Raw genomic sequence first — 15,662 nt, 5'->3', positions numbered from 1 at the left:
ATTATATTCAGGAGCACAATGTGTTGCAGTATTTAGGTCATATAAGGAAAAGTCGATTTACATCCTCCACAGTGCAGTCGCTCATTTTACCCTGTAACTTATTATTATGGTAATAATAATAATGTATGAATGAAGTGGAATAGTTGAATGCACTTTTAGAAACTAATAAAAGACAACAACCTTTGCATCATATTGGAGTCTGCTACTTGAATGATGTGGCCTCTGGTACCTTGGTGGTAATAATAATGTTCTACAACAGGCAGCACCTATTTCTTTCATGGCACTGCGGCTTTAGGTTTGAACCAGCTCTTGGCTTTCAGCTTGGACCTTTACCCGATGGCAGACCTGGATAAGGAGACCCTAACTTAAAAATAGTGGAGAACTCCTACTTTTATGACCATAATTACCGTATTTATACTGGGGTATACTACGCACTGGCCTGTAACACAAACCCTTATTTTTCCAAGGAAAAAGGTATTTTACCCAAGTATCATTGTTAAAATGAGGGTGCTTGTATACCCCCAATAAACTTTGGCCCTGAAAAAGCCGGTGTGGTTCAATATAACTTCAGCAGTTTCTGTGGGGCTGGAGTCCCACTGTCGCCACCCGATTCCCCCCCCCATCCCCGGCTTTCATATTTACCTGTCCTGGAATGCTCTCCTGCACTGTTGCTGTTCGCTGCCCAATGGTGAGTGATGTCGCGTTGAGGACGTCACTCGTCAGCGCACAGCGACAGCATTGGCGGCGGGACTCTGGCCTCGCAGAAGCCGCTGCAGTTACGTGATTTAAAGCAACCGCAGTGGCTTTTGCAGGGCCAGAAAGGGTTTATCAGTGTATAACACGCATATAGACTTTAAGCTAAACGTTTTTGCTTAATAAATAGGGTCGTTTTTCATCATCTAAATTTGATCTAAAGGTTTAATGTATAATGTATTAAGGAAAAAATGGTGATCAGATTGTTGTTTTGGCATTCTCTTGTTAAAATGTCCCTTCTATATTAATTTTGTGCCTGTTTATTATAATTTTAAAATGCTTTTATCTATAGTCTTTAATTTTTTAATTTTGGGTTTTATGCTTTTGCAGATGACAACAATTCTCCAAAAGATACACCTACTGGTAGTATGGATTCACTTTCACCACCTTCTTCTCTCACTCCTCTGGCTACATGCACAAATCCTTCCTATGAGAAAAATCATCTTATAGCAGATGCCAGTGAAGTTTTGGAGTGGACACCCTCTGAGTAAGAGTTTTTTTTATTTTGTTTAACATACTTGTGGGCTACATTCCCATAATACTTATATTAGTATATAGGCAGTGTTTCTCCCACTGAGCAAAATTCACTGCACAGCGGGAAATACGCAGCATATTCTCCTATGAGCAGACACATAGTGCTTCCCACAGCAGCCCCGTGTGTTGAGTAAGGTTTTTAGCCGAACCCGCGCATCACAGTCACTTCAGCACGCTGGGCCTGCCTCCAAATTCACTGCATACACAGGGCTGCCATGGGTAGCCCTGCGTGTCTGCTCATAGGAAAATATGCACCATATTTCCTGTTGCACAGTGGATTTTGTGCAGCGTGAAATACACTGCATATACGCTACTTGTGACCCTACCCTAAGACTGCGTTTCCACTTGCCAGTTTTTTGGGGGCTGTGGCTGGGGAATTGCCACTGCAGTTTTTGAGCCAAAGCAGAAGTGGATCCATGAGAAAGAAGTATAAGTCTTTCTTTTTATTTCCCATTCCTTTTGAAAACACTTCTGGCTTTGCCTTAAAAACTTCAGTGGCAGTCCCCCCCAACAAAAAATAAATTGCCAAGTGGAAACGCTGCTCAAAAGAGTATCAACATTTTCACCAATGTCAACTAATCCCGGGCAGACCATATAGGTGAATATAGTACAGTTGAATCCGTTGATTCCAAGAAGCCATAGTACAGTTAAATATAGGCTGCCATGAAGAGCAGCCACAAGTCATCCTTGCAGAACTGACCTCACAGACAACTGTCACTTCAGTTTCCTGCACCCTTTCCGCCTCTACACAAATCTACCATTTCTAGTGCCACTATTGGCAATACAGTATTGCCCTTCTTGTGCCTCACACAGCAGTAGTCCTCTGCTTAGTGCTACATTCATTTATAATGCCCCCATTTAATTTGCCTCTCCCAAAGTAGTAGTGTTTTCTTTTTGTGCTGCTACACAATAGGAATGTTTTCTTTTTTTGCCCCCATATATAGTAGTTATTTCTTTTGTGCAACCCCCTTTAATAATGCCTCTTTTGCACCATGAAAAATAAAATAAACACTCAGTCACCTAAATATGTTTGCTTAGTGAGCGACTGGATCTTTTCCGGTCTCTGCAGCAACATAATTATGCTGCGTGTGCAGAGATAATATCCACAACATGCTTCTGACCTCTCTTAGGCCCCAGGGCTAAACAGCCTGTGGCTTACACGAGTTAGACACAAAAAGACATTGGCTCTCTGCATCGCCATAGTTTTCAGCTAGATCTGTGTGGCAAATAGCATTGTCAGGGACCAGGCATCCCCTCCTTCAGACCAAAATTGTTCATACATGTCATACATTTAGTTTTACCTTGTTTTAGATGCACCCAAATGCCCTTTTTTGACACTCAGTTATGTTGCCTTAGAAGCAATTGGATACAATTTGCCACATGTATAGGAAGAAATATTTGCAAATCAGCTGAGTAAGCCGCAGTTTCTTGCAGTAATGGGAGTGTTTTCCGCAATTAACTAAATTGTTCTAAAAATAATGGGGGAAGATTTTTCAAAACCTGTACAGAGAAAAGAAGAGTTGTTGACCATAGCAACCAATCAGATTGCTTCTTCTATTTTTAAAGTGGATAAAAGAAGCAATCTGATTGGTTGCAATGGGCAACTGGTATTTTTTTTCCCCTCTGCGTAGGTTTTGATAAATATCCCTCATGGTGTTTTTACATCAGTTATACAAACAGCAAAATTAACATTCTAGTGCTAATTCTAATACGCCGCCTCCATTCATCTCCATGGGAGAGACAGAGACACAGGAGATAAATGGAGGCGGCATGTTTGTACCAGCTGACATGCTGGGTACGAAACGCACTCTAGCAGCACTAAGCCAGGTCCGACCCGGGGCCTGTACAGTAGATCGCGGGGGTCCCAGCGGTCGGACCACACCGCGATCAGACATTTATCTCATACATATACCACTGTACTTCTTTTTTTAAGTGTGAGCTACCAAGAGAGATGACTATCCAAGATTGTTGACTATATGGATGACTATCGTGCTAAAGTTTTATTTTTTTTTAACAATTGAATCTTATTGAATTGCAATACTTTGATTGTTTTATTTGTAAACGGACATAGAGGATTTAACTCATGCACCAGTTTGGAAACCCGGCTGCTTATTTATATGAGACTAAACTGCTTAGTGTTTATGCAGGAAGCTGAACCCTTACCTGCATGAACACTGAGTTCACGTGGCTACTGCAGAACCCATACTGCTGACTTGCCTCTTTCCAAGTCCCCCATGCAATAAAAATGGAGATTGTCTGCGCGTTTAGAACTGTCTCTTGTTTATGAATGGGAACATAGGTCCCTAGTTTTCAGTAGCAGTAAAGCCTCCACCAGTCAAACATTTGTATCATATCCTATGAATGTGCCAATAATTATTTGGGTTGAGAAATCCCATAAAAGAAACACTACTGATTTTTATTTTTGCCGATATAAAGCTCACTAACCACCACAGTGTTATCTTTTTCATCCCATCTCTGCTGCAACCATACATCTCATTACAGCAGCTGGGTCACGTGACTTCTGATCAGCCACCATCAGATTTCAAACTGCTTTCTCGCCCAGCAAAGAATCTAATTTTCTTCTAAGTAAGCTTATTATACAGTCAGAGATGCTGAATTTAATTTAAATCAATCATAACTGTGTGATAGGAGCTGTATAATCATTATTGGTTACTGTGATTGGAGTCTGGCCCAAACCAATCCTCTTGTGGAGAGCTTGTGAGGAACAGTCTATGCAGTTTCATCATAGTGGAAGTTCTTCTGGCTTAGATGGTCCCCGTTGAGGGCAGAGAAGCATGTGTAGTTTCCAGCGGGTCATCGTGAGATTACATGACCCAACTTTAGGAAACTATTTTAGATATTTCAGATAGAAAGGAATAGATAAATTCGGTAATACTAGATGAATCATATATACATTGTGAGGAACCGTCCTTGGGGATAGCTCTGGGATCGCCCTGGTCACTTGCCACTGGACACGTTTCCTCGCAATAGCTCGACAGACAACAGTTCAGCATACAAGTCTGGCACCTCGCCAGCTTTATTTATACAGGTTGCAGGTAAAACAAAACATAAAACAGGAGCAAAATAAAGTCCTAGACTGTCTGGTCACGGACTACAACTCTCAGCATGCCCTGTCTACTTACTGGTGAGCACCCCTCATCCAGTTAAAACATGTGCCACCTGCAACCTGATTACTCATAGTTCACGCTGTCATTTGGGTCACTCACAGCTCCTGCTGTGTGATTCCAACAGGGCCCCCTGTCTCCCCCTTACAGCGACCTTCTGTTTACAAGGGAGAGCCCAGATCAGACTGAGCCTCTTCCTTTTGAGCACCTCCCCTGTCTGCTGTCTGATTACTTAGGTCCCAGGTCAGGGAGTCAAGGAAACGCACCCTTTCCTTGCCACTTTATCACAACATATATACATATGTATATACATGCACATAATGAACACCTTCCGCAGATGTGCTTCTTTAAGTATTTAAATAAAAAGTAACCAAAACTTGTTCCACTTTGTAAACTTGATTATTTATGAGCAACACTAATAAAATATATATTTCTTTAAAGTACCTTTTTAACATGATGCAATTAAATAAAACTTAAAAATTAACCTGTCCAGTAGGCCAAAAATAGGTTGCTCCTTAGAATTCATTATCACTGTCTCCTTCTGGTTCCCCGCCACATCACTTGTCCTATATCTGTATGGCTTTCTGTAGTGACGTCAATGGGGAATACTCTCCAATGAATAGGGGGTGAATAGCTTGCTCTGTGATGTCATCACACGTGTGTAAACAAGTTTGGTGTAAAATACGAAACTCTAAAGGTAAGCTTTGATATTTATTTTAGCCCTTGGGACAGAGTGAATTTAACTACTGTAGCGAAGACTACATAAGCAGCATCTGACGGTAATGTCACCCTTGGGTGATATATTTTGGTGAAATTTGTCTAAAGTTGTCCCTTTGTATGTGAAATTCTGTTTGAGGAGATAAAACAAGATCACACTTTTGCTGTCACAACCATTTGCAACTTGTAATGTCACTTTTCTCTTGGTTAGTTTTTTCCCCATTTGGCGCTAAGGGCATCTTATATCGAAGTGTTTTACAATAGTGGCATGCTATATAGGTAGTTGGATATGTGCAGTTATAGGTTATAAGGCACTGTTTGGTGTTTATGGGACAATGCATAAAGTAAAATTGTATTACTTCTTAACCACTGAATGCTCATAAATTTAGCACTGATTTCAGCTACAGAACCTGGCGAGCGGTAGATGGTGTGTAATAACATTTCACCATAAAGTACTTCTGTTTTTTAGATTTTTTTAGCTGTCAGTTTAATTTAACAACAATGTAACATTTTACTCTCCACCCAGCAAATAATTTCATCACATTTTATGCATTGGAGGATTCATAAACGCCTCTTATGTTGGTTTTGATAATCCCGGCAGGTGTATATGTCGCTGAATGCTGTAAAACCTGCAGATAAGCAAACACATTCTTATGCTTTACACCACAATAAATCTGAGGACTGATCCTAACCACTTTAACAGTAAATTTCAGTTGTGAAGGGAACTAATGGTATACAATGTTCCTAGTTTCCTAAGTTTAATTTCCTGCCTTATTTATAAATTGCATCAATCATGGCAGTCATACAGTGAAGCAGAATGTTTTTTTCCTGCCGAAATCTAATTATAATAGAAAAACATGATATGAAACCTTTATCTATGAAGATTTAAATGCCAATAAACTCTACTGATAAGTGTAATCTATTTGTTTTTATTTTCCAAGAAAATATGCTGAAAAATGTGTTGCCACAAAGTGTCTCTTTGTACTTGTACAGATATAAAACCTGAAGTGACAGCTGGGACAGTGCCAAGTAGATGGCCATAGCCATATAACATGGCACCGCCTGTCTACTTTTGACTTGGCAGTAAATTTCAAATAATGTCTAGCAGCAGTATTGTTTATTTTTGAGAATGTTATTTGAATATTTTTCCTAAATACACATGGTTACAGTACACTTGATGGGGTAGAAATAAAAATTCAGTGAAGCATAAGAACTCCATATTGACAACTCCTGTTATTTGGTTGGAAGACAACTTTGTGCGCACCAACAAAAACTTGGAACAATATTTTATCAACAGTGAATATGAATTTAAAGGCTATACATACAATAGTAGTGCTATTTTGTTATAAATCTAGACATATCAAACCGCTTAAGGACCTAGATAAGTAAGCCTGTACGCCCCTTAAAGACAAAGCCTGTTTTTTCAAATCTGGAATATATGACTTTATTAGGGAATAACTCTGGTAATATTTTGCCAATCAAAACAATTCTGGCATTGTTTTTCTGTCACAAGTTGTTCTACATGTACATAGACAAGTAAGCCGATGTTATTTGTATTTTTTATTTAAAATACAAACAATCATGACATTTCCAAATAAAATATTTTTTTCTTAGTTTAACACTAATATTTTGCATATATACACACTGAGCTTTTTTTTCCTTTTAAATCAACATTTTAAGTGTGTGTACTGGGACATTCCTATATTTACATATCTCCCAAGGAATCCGGAGTTGCAGTCCCCTTCCTTAAAGCGGTACTCCCGTGCTCCAGTGTTCTAAACATTTTGTTCAGAACGCTCGGAGCCGGAGGCTGTGATTGTGACATCATGACCACGCCCCTCGTGATGTCACTCCACACCCCCTCCACTCATGTCTATGGGAGGGGGTGGGGCGTGACGTCATGAGGGCGTGTGGCCGTGATGACCCAACCACTGTTGCAGGAACCCGGCATTTGTTTAGCAGCAGGACCCCCACGGTCAAACTTATCCCCTATCCTTTATATAGGGGATAAGATGTCTAGCAGTGGAGTACTCCTGTAACATCACCAACTACAATGCTCCTCCATATTAGTGCCAGGCACAGCACTCTCCTCTAAAGTTGCCAGACGAAGCCTAGTAACTTTCTCGGCCAGTGTTCATCGCTAATGGCCCGCCACAGAGCTCTCCCATACAACATTCTGTTACATTGCTATCCTGTAACGTTGCCAGTCATTGTGCTCCCCCCCCCCCCCCCCCCCCCCCCCCCCCGATGAGAACCAGCCTCAGGGCTTTCCCCCTTAATATTACCTGCAGTATTTATGTATAACAGTGATTTGTGCACTGATACTCTAAAGCTAGTTTTACCTCATAATATTGCTGCCCACAGTTTTAACCTATATCAGTGACCACAGCAGTGCTGCCACAAGTTACTCCGATTTTTGTCAGCCTGCAGGTCTCCCAATAACAAAGATACCTTGTTTCCCAGTAAAAGCCTCATGGCCCTTATATATTTTTGCCAGCCTTAGTACTACTATGTAAAGTTATCATCAGTTGTGTGCTTTATCCCAGTGCCAGTAACCATTCCAGTTATTTACCAGGGCAACGTCTGTCCGATTTTAGGAGCCACTTTCCGGCATAGTGCCCTTATGTAACATTGCAAGCCACAGTGCCTCTATATACATTTGCATACATATCATAGTTCCTACTGTAGGTTATTACCAGCTACATCCCAGGGTCAGGTCCAATTTCCTCCATCCAGCAATGCCAGCTATAAGAGCCCCAGCCAGTATAGGCCTAAAACCCCACTCCCATTCATTGACCAAGATATCCCTGTGGTCCCTCTTGTTCAGATGTGTAAATGCCTCATCTTCTAGGTTAGCTAGGACTATGCTGCATCATTTCCAGCTGGCATCTGTAAATTGTCACCCTGGGGGCCCAGGCCAACCAAAATGTGTCGGAAAAGGTTAACTTCCAAATGACCTATTTTCTGGTCTAGTAAAGTTGTGTCTCACCGTTATAGCCATATGATGCTGCAGTACAGAAAATTTGTAACCGCAAATACCAGGCAGAACAGAGCCTTTTACAAAGCACTGTGATAGTCCTTATTTTGTTGTAACAAATGTATTTTATTACCACATTCTCGGTTATGTGGCCTCTGTTTAAATACTAAAAACTCTTCTCCCAGTGTCCTATTTTACTTTTAAAACTGTATAAGGTTTTTAGACATCTTCTAAGTTTTAGGGCATGTTTGCTCCTCCACCAGTCCTGCGTGTAGCTAATTATAACACTTGTGAGTTGTGTGTCCTCGGCCTTTGCTCTTTTGTGATAACCTTACCTCTTAAATTATAAAATCCTATTCCCGGCAGTGCCAGGATGGTACTAAAGCAATTTTTCTAACAGTTAAAATTTACCTTGCTAGGAGTTCTATGTTCTTCTTTCCTCCAGAGATCTGCATACAAAAGATTTTTCTTACTTCTTGGTTTTCCTGAACTGTGAAAGGTACCCTGGCTCCGAAATCAGGACAGTGTCACCTCTTCACCCATTTGTCAAGCATGTCTTGCTGGTGCAGACTGGGCAACGTATCACTGTTTGTGACAGATTTACTATTTTTTTATTTTTGTAGTTACATACCTGCAAATACTCCTGTATTCACATTATTTATACTGCACACAGATGTTCTCCAAGTGCTATGCAGACGGTTCACTTATTCACACGGATACCTATCGCAGGTGATGGGCCCCAGATGGATTCCCCATGCAAGGAATGTTTATTAAGAACTAAACTGTAGTTTAACCTCTGCATGCATTTCCCTTCAGCAGTTTGTAGAACAGAATTTTTCAAGCTCCAGCAGATAAAGTGTAAATTCGATGCTTTGCCAAACGATGTCATGTTTCCAAGTAAGGTCATGAATAGAAATGCCATGAATTGCCCTTTCTGGTTAAGCCCTTCCATCTCATGCAGCAGAAAATGAAATGTGAAGAAACTAAACTGCTTCTATTGACCATGCTTTTATTTTTCCTTAAAAAAAAAAAATGCTCATGGCCCCAACTTTTCACCAGACAGCATTATTGTAAAAGAACTTTATACAGATGCAAATAATGATTCGCATGAAAAAAACATGAGCTGTCTGCAACATGCATTCAGCATCTTGTGTATTTTCACCCTAAATGCCCACGGCTGATACTAGTTGCAGAAGGTTGAAAGGAACATTGGCAGGGATTATGGCCCAGATTTATCAAATAATGTCTACGGTAGAGCTATTTTCCCACGTTTATTTGGGTGGTGGGTTTGACTAGCGTTCATCTTATGTATCAAGAAGGTGCAGCAGGATAATGAATTTTGCGCAGCTCTGCTGTGGTTGGAAAAGCTCTACCACAGACACTTTTTCTAGACACTTGTGAGGGAGAGAAGTAGACACTTTCCCAGGTCCTGAATTTGGTATTTTAGGTTTTTTTTCTTACTTTCACAGAGCTGCCTGGACATTGTTACTTGTATTTTAGATGTTACAATCAAATTTGATTGGGGTTAAATCCGGGCATCACCATGATCGGTGATGTCTGATAGCCACCAGGACCACCCAGCTATGACCCGCGCTCAGCTCCTGAGCTCGTGTCATAGAAGAGGAGTGGGACGCTGTCGTCCACAAGGGGTTAAAGGTTGAATTGTGGAAGGTAGAAGTGATTCTCACGCCTGCTGGTAGGTGGTGTAGCTTTGCGCCTAAAAAGTACCTTTGCACACAAAATAGCGACTTTTGACAAAAGTCACAAATTATACATACATGACCACTGCATGGTCAAAAAGAAAAAGAGGTAGGCAAAAAGAGTGAAACTGTCTGTATCAAAAGACTCATAAAAGTCTCAAAATATTCTGCTCGCGCCTGAACTGCGCCTAAACAGAGACAAAAAAAATGCTCCTTATTAATGGATCCTTTTTTGGATCTTTGAAGACCAGTTAGGACCAAATATTGGGCTCTCCCATCTTTTCTCGCTTATTTTTGCACAGCTGCAACTTTCTTGACCAATCTTTATTATCTCCAAGAGAAAATGGGAGCTTACTCTAATATAAGCTGAACTCAAGATGTACTGTTGCTCCTTTTTGCCAATATTACTTTTGGTATGCCTGGCTGGGTCAACGCTACCCTCACATTATTTTCATCCTCAATTTATATACATAATCTGTATAATGTTTCAATGAGAAGGTAATTTTATTTACATTCTATTCAGCTTAGTATGTTAAAAAAAAATTCCTAGCTTAACTACATTTGAGTACGTATTTTAACCCCTTAACAACCACGGACGTAAATGTATGTCCTCGATTGGCGGCACTTCCCGCTGGTAGCAGTCGGGGACCCGCCCGTAATGGCTGACATCCACGATCGCGCGGATGTCCGCCATTAGCCACTCAGATGCCGTGATCAATACAGCTCACGGCAGTGTGGTACTTTGAATGGATGATCGGATCGCCCGCAGAGCTGCCGCGGCGATCGGATCATCCAGCATGGCGGCAGGAGGTCCCATCACCTGGCTCCGGCCATCTCCCGGGGTCTTCTGCTCTGGTCTGCGATCGAGCAGACCAGAGCAGAAGATCACCGATAATAATTGAGCAGTGCTGTGTCCTATACATAGCACTGCACAGTATCAGCAATCAAACGATTGCTATAGATAGTGTAAAATAAAAGTTGAAAAATTTAAAAATAAAAAGTAGAAAAAAAGGGAAAAATCCCCTCCCCCAATAAAAATGAAAATTGTCAGTTTTTCCCATTTTACCCCCAAAAAGCGTACATTTTTTTTTTAGTAAACATTGGTATCGCCGCGTGTGTAAATGTCCGTACTATCAAAATATAATGTTAATTATCCCGTGGGGTGAATGGCGTAAACTTTAAAAATTTAAGTCCAAAAATGCAGCTTTTTTGTCACATTTTTTTTTTTTTTAAAATGAATAAAAAATTATCTAAAAGTTATATATATGCAAATGTGGTATCGATAAAAATTACAGATGATGGCGCAAAAAATGAGCCCTCATACCGCCCAGTATACAGAAAAATGAAAAAGATATAGGTGGTCAAAATAGGGCGATTTTAGATAACTGATTTTGCACAAAAAGTTATAGATTTTTTTTTAAGCGGTAAAAAAATATAAAAGTATCTATTCATGGGTATCATTTTAATCATATTGACCCACAGAATAAATAACAAATGTAATTTTTACCGTAAAGTGTATAGTGTGAAAACAAAACCCTCCAAAATGCGCAAAAATTGTGGTTTTCATTAAAATTTCCTCCCTAAAATTTATTTTTTTGAGGTTCACCGTACAGTTTATGGTAAAATGAGGTTTCATTTGAGTACAATGAGTACAATTGGTCACGCAAAAAACAAGCCCTTATATGGGTCTAAATATAAAGGAGTTAGGGATTTTAGAAAGCAAGGAGGAAAAAACTAAAACACAAAAATAAAATTGGCTGGTCCTTAAGGTGAAAATGGGCTTGTCCTTAAGGGGTTAAAGGGGTACTCTGCCCCTAGACATCTTATCCCCTATCCAAAGGATAGGGGATAACATGTCAGATCGCCGGGGTCCCGCTGCTGGGGACCCCGGGGATTGCTGCTGCAGCACCCCGCTATCATTACTGCGCAGAGCGAGATCGCTCTGCACGTAATAAAGGGCAATACAGGGGCCGGAGCATTGTTACGTCACGGCTCCACCCCTCGTGATGTCACATCTCGCTCCCGTCAATACAAGTCTATGGGAGGGGGCTTGACGGTCATCACGCCCCCTGCCATAAACTTGCATTAAGGGGACGTGCCGTGATGTCATGAGGGGCAGAGCCATGACGTCACGCTGCTCCGGCCCCTGTATAGCCCAACATTACGCACAGACGCGAACTCGCTCTGCGCAGTAATGATGGCGGGGTGCCGCAGCGGCGATCCCCGGCGTCCCCAGCAGCGGAACCGCGGTGATCTAACATCTTATCCCCTATCCTTTGGATAGGGGATAAGATGCCAGGGGCGGAGTACCCCTTTAAAGAACTTTTTTGTCTTCCAACGCACTCAAAGGTCTCTCCTGCCATCCCTTTAAGGCAAATCAGTTCTTGTGTTATAGATGATCCATTAGAGAAGCTTTTTTATTATTCCTTGATTCCTTTAATGGGTGGCTTAATTTTAGTTGTCTTGCATAACAGCAACTATTCTAGATCCCTTCCTGATACTGTATTATCTGTTTCAGTATACATTTAAGTGTAGATTTTGGCTAATATGTTAAGCGCTCTCATACTTCATTTTGAAAACCCTCTCGTAATGTTTTTTATATATTCAATGTTCTTGCTATTTTTACTTGTTATAATAAAGGATGGTGTTTTTCAAGCACCATCTATATTACATATGAGATGCACCTCACACGTGTATGGATGGTGAACTTATTTAACCATGCCTTGTTCACAGTTAAACATACCTTTTAAGTTTATTTAACTGAGGTGTTACTGTAAAGTAGTTATTTTAAAAGGATCTCTTGACACCTATCCATAGTATAAGTTAAAAGTAATTGATCGATTGAGGTCCGAATGCTGGGACCCCCACCACTAAATCGGCAACACATATGTTTTACCTCTTCTTAGGTCAAACCAAGTGCTGTACTTCACTATCTTTGGCAGTACTATAGCAAGCCAATGGATATATATTAAAGGGGTACTCTGGTGGAAAACATTTTTTTGTTTTGTTTTTTAAATCGGCTGGTGCCAGAAAGTTAAGCAGATTTGTAAATTACTTCTATATAAAAATCTTAATCCTTCCAGTACTTATCAGCTGCCGTATAATACAGAGGAAGTTCTTTTCTTTTTGAATTTCTTTTCTGTCTGACCACAGTGCTCTCTGCTGACACCTCTGTCCATGTCAGGGACTGCCCAGAGCAGGAACAATTCGCCATAGCAAACCTCTCCTGCTCTGGACAGTTCCTGACATGGACAGAGGTGTCAGCAGAGAGCACTGTGGACAGACAGACAAGAAATTCAAACAGAAAAGATCATCCTTCCAGCTGATAAGTTAAATCTGTTTAACTTTCTGGCACCAGTTGACGGTAGCGCTGTCTTATCTATTTTATGTTACTCTGAGAGCAGCATAAGAAAGAGTATAGAGATATGCTTAACTTTGGTATATGTAGGGGATATATCATTTTATAGCATTAAATTATTCACTATTTAGAAAAAAATAAAAAGATACTAAAATGTATATTTCCTTGAGTTCAGTTTCATCCATCTCTGGCTATGTTCACATGGCAAAATATCTGTCCGGAAAATTTACAACAGACATTCTGCAGACAGCGTGGACCACTTGGAAATGCGCCTTCATAGACTGTAATGCATTTTCTAAGGCGGAATTTCTGCCATGTGCGACCATGCAGCAGAATCCCATTGACAATGCTTGGAAACTCCGCCAGGTGAATTTACCAAGAGAGTACGCCTGAAAAAGTTGCAGATTTTCGAGAAAGCCTCTGTTTTTTGTTATATATAGTACATTTTTAAACTTAAGTTATAATACTGTGAGCAGGGTTTGTTATAACGGGGATGTGGCCTTCCACACTTGCAGAATTTACAATTTACACCTGCAAACAGGGATAAATGGTAGCTAAAATCTATGCCAACTCCAAGCAGACATAGAGTTCTAAGACTGTGGCACAGGCCACCTCAGATGCACCACATTTATTGAGAGGTGTGCGCTTCTAAATAATTCCTTAACTTTTTTTAGTAATTAAGCAGAGGCAATGAAAAACCGGCAACTCACCAAATTCACGTCTTCCGGCTTCTTTATTAGATGTAATGCTCACATAAAATCATGGGGAGGGGACATGCACAAGGGGGATACCAAGAGGCGACAAGCTCCGTTTCGCACTGATCAGTGCTTCATCTGGCCATTGATGGCCGGATGAAGCACTCATCAGTGTGAAACGGAGCTTCTAATAAAGAAGTCGGAAGATGTGAATTTGGTGAGTTGCCGGTTTTCCATTGCCTCTGCTTGGTTATGAAGATTGCATTACTGTGTTAACCATAGCACCGCCACATGCCCGAACTGCAGTACACGCCCACTCCACTTTCTGTCTCCTTTCTACCCCGTAGTGCTGAACTGTCTTGTATATTGTTAGTTTAGTGCCCACCTATTAGAAGTAATCTAGGTGGGAAAAAGCACATTTTGATGATTAAATCCTTGTAGTCTTTAAACACTTGCCCATATCGCTTTGCACATTTCAATTGGCTTCAGTTCAGCTGGTTCATTCAGCAAGAAAAAAATGTCTACCTACCACCAGCTCGCTTTGTTCCTGACCATGCTATGCGTTTCTTCCATTATATACTTTCTCGCAACCCACACATTTTCAGTAACTTGGCCTAACCGAGAGACTTAAATATACAGATAAATAGAAAACACAATGTTAACCTTCCAGCTCGCTGCATGAACAAGATAATGGAGCTCCGTGATTGCACTGGAGAGCATAATCCTCTCAAGTGAGGTGCCGCGTGTCTTTGTACTTGGTTTCAAAACTTTTGCTGCAAGTAAAGAAATGGATTTTTTTTTTTTTTTTATTACAGTAGATCTTTTCATTTCAAAGTTAAACTGCAGGTTTTTGAAATAAGGAAAGTGGTGCTGTAAGTGGAACAAAACTGCAGAGGATAATTACTGTGGTATATCAGAGAAGTGAATGGATCCCCATTAGTCTTAATGTTATGTCTGCTGTCATTCAGCTAATATCCACAATAACCAAAGTGTTTCCTTCCTGCGGTCTCCTGCTTAGGCATTAGCAACTTCAAACACATATTTGAGATACAGTAGTTTTTCTGTGTTTCACTGGTATATATTACTGTAAAAGTCTTTCAGACCTCTCTGTGCTATTTCATTTAGCTATTTGGAGTGTGACTGCAGCTATGTTTCCTGTATTGCACAGTAACTATACATTGGAAAGACATATCAGATGCATTGAGATTATCACATTTTAGAGTACTGTAGATATTCAAACAATAAAACCACAAATTCTATGAAAGTTTAGTAGGGCACATATGTCAGTACTACTGCCAGCCCAGGACAACTATTACTAATTTTACTTGTATCTGTGACCTATTTTATTAAAATGTTGCATGGCCCATGATGGCATTTCTATAACTTAATCATACAACTTAGTACTGTACCGAAAAATTCAGTTTGCCAACAGTTATAACTGTTTGATAGGCTGGGCTCAGACTTGGCAGTGCTGAAAGAAAACTGCATGGAAAGAAATTTGCATTGCCCTTGACTGGGTGGCAGGAGAGTCACTTGGTTCTCAGCTGCTTTTTAACCTTTTTTACAGCTGGGTTGCTGCTGTTTTGAAAGCAGGAAAAGGAATTAATTTCCATTTTACTCATGGCTCCAGCATTTCTACCACTGATTTGATGTTTTCTTTTATTTGCCTTCTCTGCAGCAGTATCACGTCATACTTTGTAGAGTTCTGTTTTTTCTCAGAATTTATTATAACCGTAGCTGTAAAGCTACATGCTTTGCAGTTGAAGTCATATAGGCAGTGGGAATTGGGTGGCATGCATGTCA

The 15,662-nt window shown here is 40.5% G+C and overlaps 1 protein-coding gene and 1 long non-coding RNA gene across 5 annotated transcripts in view; one reads left to right on the top strand and one right to left on the bottom strand.

Annotated features, from left to right (window-relative positions):
• The window catches only part of ARHGAP10 (Rho GTPase activating protein 10), a 280,920-nt gene that overhangs the window by 235,192 nt on the left and 30,066 nt on the right, over positions 1 to 15,662 (top strand). For all 4 annotated transcript variants that reach the window (XM_056562829.1, XM_056562830.1, XM_056562831.1 and 1 more), the window contains one exon: positions 1,084 to 1,240. In XM_056562829.1, the coding sequence (XP_056418804.1) occupies positions 1,084 to 1,240 (157 nt within the window). The remainder of the gene's footprint in view (positions 1 to 1,083; positions 1,241 to 15,662) is intronic.
• On the bottom strand, positions 5,683 to 9,686 carry LOC130359149 (uncharacterized). Its single transcript, XR_008889920.1, has 3 exons — positions 9,568 to 9,686; positions 8,518 to 8,691; positions 5,683 to 5,758 (listed from the first exon to the last, which is right to left on the bottom strand). It is a non-coding gene; the product is annotated as an uncharacterized LOC130359149 (long non-coding RNA).

The sequence above is a fragment of the Hyla sarda genome, chromosome 1 (assembly GCF_029499605.1).
Source record: "Hyla sarda isolate aHylSar1 chromosome 1, aHylSar1.hap1, whole genome shotgun sequence".
In the NCBI taxonomy this organism is placed as follows: domain Eukaryota; kingdom Metazoa; phylum Chordata; class Amphibia; order Anura; family Hylidae; genus Hyla; species Hyla sarda.
This window is presented reverse-complemented; position numbering and strand designations above follow the sequence as displayed.